This window comes from Daktulosphaira vitifoliae, unplaced genomic scaffold (assembly GCF_025091365.1).
Source record: "Daktulosphaira vitifoliae isolate Bord-2020 unplaced genomic scaffold, ASM2509136v1 Scaffold_1, whole genome shotgun sequence".
NCBI lineage: Eukaryota > Metazoa > Arthropoda > Insecta > Hemiptera > Phylloxeridae > Daktulosphaira > Daktulosphaira vitifoliae.
Window position 1 is genome coordinate 16043276 of NW_026099572.1, and position 6605 is coordinate 16049880.

At 23.1% G+C, this 6605-nt stretch overlaps 1 protein-coding gene across 1 annotated transcript; it reads left to right on the plus strand.

The window, feature by feature from the left end:
- Nucleotides 1–3378: 3378 nt before the first annotated feature.
- LOC126902242 (uncharacterized) lies at nucleotides 3379–5838 on the plus strand. Its single transcript, XM_050679304.1, has 5 exons — nucleotides 3379–3537; nucleotides 3641–3699; nucleotides 3847–4428; nucleotides 4851–4999; nucleotides 5057–5838. Exons 1-5 carry the CDS (start codon nucleotides 3464–3466, stop codon nucleotides 5672–5674), a joined length of 1482 nt encoding a protein of 493 aa, XP_050535261.1. The 5' UTR covers nucleotides 3379–3463; the 3' UTR covers nucleotides 5675–5838.
- Nucleotides 5839–6605: the final 767 nt, after the last annotated feature.

The following is a 6605-nucleotide window of genomic DNA, read 5'->3' on the forward strand; positions in this document are numbered from 1 at the left end:
AAAAAAAAAAAAAAAAAAAAAAAAAAAAAAAAAAAAACACATCTTAGTAAAACCAATACCTTCTCAGCTTCGCATCGAAGCTAAAATAACTCATCATAAATTATTCATTCTTTTGTTTTAATATATTTTAGAATGAGAACAACCTGAGTGTAATATAGGTCATTATTTTATAAAACTGAAAACAAAGCATTTTTGTAATGTTTGGTTTAACTATGAATTTCTTAATCTATTATTACAAAAATATAATATAGTCTATTATTTGTAAACCTAGAAGTAGAACACTTATGTAATGTTTAGATTAATTGTAATTCCCCAAATTATTGTTACTAAACCAAGAAGTAAATATTTATAAACATTTTTGAAAATAATGACCTATATTACATGAGTATACTTTTTACAATCGACAGAACTAGTGGTTAATTATTCGTTTTATTTCTTTAAATTTCTTAAATCAAATTTGCACATATTTTTTACAGTGACTTTATATAAATGTCCAAAATAGTTACATACATTAGCCTAGATAAGTTATTGAAAATTCATTAATTTTATTGAAAATTGTATAATAACACCATATCAACCAAGAAAAGTTTTAGCAAATTTATATGATGTTAATGTGCATTCGATAAAATTCACCAAATTGTTAATTTTTAATTTATGATTATTTTTTAGTTACATATTACAAATTACAATCATTTAAAACAATTTTTTATCAACATTTTTATTTAAAAAAAAGTTGCTTTTTCCAAAATGAACTTATAATCCATTCGTTTTTAAGTAATTTTCATTTACAGTTAATAATTATTATAAAATAATTCATTAATAAGTAGGTATGAAATCATTGTATTGCGATTTTTAGTTAGTCTTTAGATTAACAAACTATCTATAATATAGATAGTTTTATATTATATAATATCGTTCCTCCTATATTAAAAATTTAATAAATTTAACTCAATTTTTAGACTTTTCATGATGTGATATTAGTAAGTAACGTTTTATTTCTAATTATCTCTTAACATGACGTAATTTTTTCAATATTAAAACACCTGTATAACAATTGCTTATGTTTGGCTATAATTATATTAACTCTGAAAAATGTGTTCTTTTTTCAATGAAACTTTTATTCATGCAATTAGTTTTAGGATATACCTTCATTTTTTATAATTTAATATGATACATTTTCATATCTAGAATTCGACTAATTTAATAAAAACTTTATTTAATCAATAATATAATATGATAAAAATACTTTTTGGAACTAAAAGTTATACGTTTTCTACATTAGATTATTAATTGTTCACTATATAAAACAGTGAAATATGTATGTTATCATTTAAAAATATAAAATTTATATCATAATTGGGTATTAACAATGGACTAATAATGTTCCTAATTAATAAATCAACAAATTAAATGTAAATAAGAATAAAAAAAATTTTCAAAATTTTTTTTATTTTTTAAGTTATTAAGTATTTTATAATAAGCATTGTTTTTTATAACATATATACTTTATGTATTATGATAGATGACATACAATGTAATATTTTTTAATTAAATAAACCGAATTATTTTTTATTAATTTTTATAAAATATGGTAGTCATCAAATTTAATGTAAAAAAAATATTCGTTAAACATTTTTTTCAATTAATGAAAATACTTTGATTTTAATTAAACTGCTTTAAATATCAATAGCTTTTGTTTTATTTTATAACGTCGTGTTAATGATACAAAGATCTCGGTCAAATAAATTAATCAGTTATTAATCTATATGAATAATAAATATGACGATACCAAATAATTTGATAAATATAGTCGTTGAACTTAAAATAATATCAATCAAATGCTTTGTACAATGTTCAATTTTGATTTGGAGTTATTTGTAACTTTTTGATTGACATTTATCTGTAACTAAACTTAATATGAAATGAAAAATTTGAGTACCACAATTTAAAAGGATAATTATGAAATATAGTATTATTACATAATTGCTTTCGTCTATGGGTTCACTAAACATTTTCTTCACGTTCACTATATAAGAACCCCTGTAAATTGTACGTGCTGCATTGCATATTAATTCGTCTGAACTTGAATATGATTTAATGTCTCAATGATATATCGCTAAAATTATTCATTGTATGTGTCACAGATACATAATGTAACTTGACTCAAAACCCACAAAAAATCACAAATGTAAAATTAATTATTTTCTTGCTAATTTAAGGTTCTGAAATATAAAGAATAGAAGTAAATTAAAGTGATGAGAAGATGACTCATTTATTTTAATTATTTATGTAGTTAGTTATTAATTATTTAGAAGATCTGGTTTAATCTGTAAAGTGGATTTAATAGTAGAGTAAATGTTGACACTTTATGAATTAATAGGTTTCCATGTGTTATTATATTTTAGTGAATACACTATTAGTACATTATTACAAGTTCTTGTACGTTTTGTATTTGAAGGTCTTTATATAAATTCATATTTGTAATTTACCACAGATATTTAATGATTAGTAAGATTGATTGAAACGCTTGTATTGGCCTAATATAATATGTTTTGCCAGGACCTTAGATTTGAATATCATTAGACCAGACGAGGCGTATAATAGTTTTGAAATGTAATAGTTTTGTTTTAAGTTGAAGTTTTGAGGTAAAGAGAAGGTATAATAAGAGTAGTCGGTTAGTTGTATAGATTATGCTAAGCGTTATAGTAATTTTCAGAAATAAAGTAATAACCAACATCAGACAAAATCTATTCAAATTATTAGAGCTTATAGAAGCAAGTGTGGTAAAAACATTATTATGTAGTATTATGGTAACTAAAAGCTATTATCTCCGCCTTATTTTATGTTCAAAACATTGGCATAAATAGGGGCAACAGGGAAAAAATAGAATATTATATTTTTTGTATATAAAATATATATATTAGAGTGGGAGAAATATTAAAATATATCATTAGACCCTAAATTAATTTTTCTATTTTAGCCTGTATTTCAAAATAGTGTCCAACTGCTATTCATTTTTTTAGTATCTTTTAACAGTATAAGTATAACTGCTTTAAAGATAATATTTGAATAAAATGAGAAATAAATTTTTTGGAAGTTTGTAGCCGACTAAGAAGAATGCTGAGTCGACATATTTTTAGTCAAAACTTTGTGAAATTGAAAAATACTCAGCCAAAAATGATTGACGCTTACTATCAACTATATTGTAATTATTTTTGAGTAATTAAAGATCTAAATTCAATTTAAGATGGAAAAATATCTAACCCATATGTGCGTAATTATTCAATTTAACAATTATATGAGCTCATTAGCCTCCATACAAAAAGCACTTGTAAAATTGTTTTTTTTTCTAAAACACTTTATAAATAGTTTTAAATCATTACAATACTACACATTGTGGATTTTTTTTAATACATTGTGTAAAATAGCTAAAAAGAAATATTTAGTTGAATACTATTTTACCATGAATTTTACTTTTGCAATGAAAACAAAAATGTTACAAAGTTTACTTGTACTAACTTTTCTAATTTTGCAATCGTAAGCATATTATTATATTAAATAATTACACTAATAATTATTAGATTCTATATAAAATCCTCATTAAAATATAAATAAATAAAAATTCAAAATTATTTTTTAGCGGTACTAGTTATCCAGCTTTATACTTTAACGATGGGTACCAGACGGAGCCAAGTATTGGTAAAACCACAATGATTTATTTTTATTTTCCAATATTGAAGTTTTTATTTTAAGCATAAAAATCAAAAAAATAATACAAGTTTTTTTTAGTTTATATTTTAACATATACAAATTAAGTTAGTCAGTTTTAAATATTTATTTTTTTAGCTACTTCGTTACAGTATGAAGAACAGTCAAATATTCAAAACATTCTCCAGACGAATAAACCAAACAAATATAATGATTCCCCGTTCTCCTGGTTTCCAAATAAACAAAATGAACTTAAATCTGATTCTGTAGCTTCGATATCAATGTATCCACCTCATTCAAAAGAAGCTCCATTTATCTATCCGCCAACACACTCTCAAAAACCGCCGTTTGAATTTCCTCAGGATTCTCAAAAATCATTTCTAGAATATCCACCGTTCCCACAACACTATTCAACATTGAATTCGCTTCTTCCTTTAAGCATGTCACCAAAATATTCATCTCTGTTTCCTCTGGCTTCGTCAGTGTATCCACCTTACCCCCAAGACGTTGTACCATTTCAATCTCCAAATATACTACAAATTCCTCTAGTGTACGCACTATATTCTCAAAAACTGCCAGTTGTGCCTCCTTATCAAATGATATCACCAATGACTCTGTCTTTGGACTTAATGACTAATAACTTTTTGACAATGGCTACAATTCAAAATCTTTGGATGAGTTCAAGTTACCTTCAATTTTTAGCAAATAATTCAATAAAAAGTAATTATAGAATTTTCAATCAAATAAATAAATAAAATTATTATCTGTTAATATTTATAGTCAATTGAATTAATAAATTTTCAATCAACATACAATTACAGTTATTATTTGGATGGTGCACTATTAAAAAAAGCACAAGATATAAACACCTAATTTTTCAAAAGAATAAAAGACAATTATCTTAAAATTGTTCGTACAATATCATAACATCATCCCTTTTCCAAAATAATAAATATTTAAATGAACTGTTTTCTTCTTTTGTTTGATGCATCATTAAAATGTCTATGCAGTTATTCTATAAAAAAAAATTGTTAAAATATCTTTATGCTCTTTAAATGCGTACCATCCATATTTCCGTGCCAAGGAAACCGTTCTGATGTGTACCAAAAAAAGTTTTTAATTATTTTACGTTTATATTTCAGCTACTCCTGCAATTTCTCATTTAAGTCAACCTACGTCAAACAAATTTTTAAATGGATTTTCTTCAGTTGAGTCACAAAAGTTTTCTCCCTTAATATCATTTAATGAATATTATCTTCAAGATCAACCTCTCAAAAATTCTACCAATTCAGTATAACCATGATTTATTCTCTTATATAATTTCTTTTAAATATTTTAAAATTTTTAGGTTTTTCCAGAAAAAGCAGACATAAAAATAGATTTTTATTTTAAAAAACCACATTTCCCAGTTAACGACGAAAAAAAGAGTGAGATAAACACAGATTATGTCATAAATAATATACAAAAAGAAAACACATTAAATACATTGGAACCTACAGAAATATTAGACCATATTAAGTTGAACGCAGATGTAAAAAAAGAAGAATCTCTAAAAGTACCCAATTATATGGAATTAGAAGAAAATATAAAAATACAAGATATCGTAAATAAATTAGAACCCCAAAAAGTATCTAACAATTTAAAATCAGATGAAAATATGATAGGTGATGAGCCTAAAGTTTTAAAAGATGATCAAAAATTATTCAATCCAACACAAATAACTAATGATATAAACTCAGCTGATATGATTAAAAATGAAATTGAAGATGTAAAGAAAGAAATGAAACCATCCAATACATCAAATATCGTTAAATCAGCTGAAGATTTACAAAATGATACACATGAAATTATTGAAGAAGATGTAACTGAAGAAGATTTTGAAGAAAATGAAATTGACAATGATTATTTACTTAAAAAAGAATTACAAGAATTGTATAGTAATTACGGAAAACCTTTAACAAATTAGACACTAATATACACATGTTTAAAGATAACTATGTGTACTAAGATAAACATTTAACAAGTAATTAATTAAAAATTCTGAATAAACAATAATTTTATGTATTTGCTAATTTTTAATTTCGAAAAATATATTTATTTTAATGAAATTTTAAGTGTCATAAATCGTGCATTTTTTTAATTACACTTAATAAATAAAATTATGTATTTGATTTAAATAAAATATCTGAATATATAAATAGATTCGGCTCATAGGTTTAATCTAAAAAATAACTATGAACACTAAATAAATTTAATAATTTTAAATATTTTTAATTGACCATTAATTATTTGCTAAAATAGTAAGTGCAAATTTATAATAGAAATTTTGTATAATTCTAAAAAATAGTCAAAAATTACCTAACTAAAATTAATGTTTAAATTCACCAGTTAGTATTAAATTATTAATATTAATAATTTTCATATCTAAGGTGTTTTAGTTTATTGACCTTAAAAATTCAATAATCTTTATTATTTATATTAAATAAAATTTAACAAATCATTGCTTGCATAAATATTATTCTAAATATGCGATAGCTAAAATTTCTTTATTTTTGTTACAAATCCATAAATTTGAAAAACAATTCATTTATAAAAGTTATTTTTGTGTACCTACTTAAAAAAGTGCAAATTAAATAATAAATTATAGGAAAACAATTATATTATTTAAAGCTTTATGAAAACAATACAATTTTCTAAGAATTTCATATAAATTGTTAAATAAAAAAAAATTTTTTTGTTTAAAAATGACACGACTTACGTCGCAAAAATATGGTCGACACTGGTTTTGAAGGTAGAGACCCGTGGGCCGTTTATTAAATGAGCGACAACAGGTTATTTAACAAAAAAATAAAACAAACCGAAAAGATAAACACAATAATGAAAATCTTCGCATAATA

Bases quoted from the DNA above. Each gene is read 5' to 3' on its own strand.
- LOC126902242 (XM_050679304.1), top strand. From the start codon at position 3,464: ATGAATTTTACTTTTGCAATGAAAACAAAAATGTTACAAAGTTTACTT. The intron at 3,700-3,846 runs GTAAAACCACAA...TTATTTTTTTAG, and splicing joins CCAGACGGAGCCAAGTATTG to CTACTTCGTTACAGTATGAA. The intron at 4,429-4,850 runs GTAATTATAGAA...TTTATATTTCAG, and splicing joins AGCAAATAATTCAATAAAAA to CTACTCCTGCAATTTCTCAT.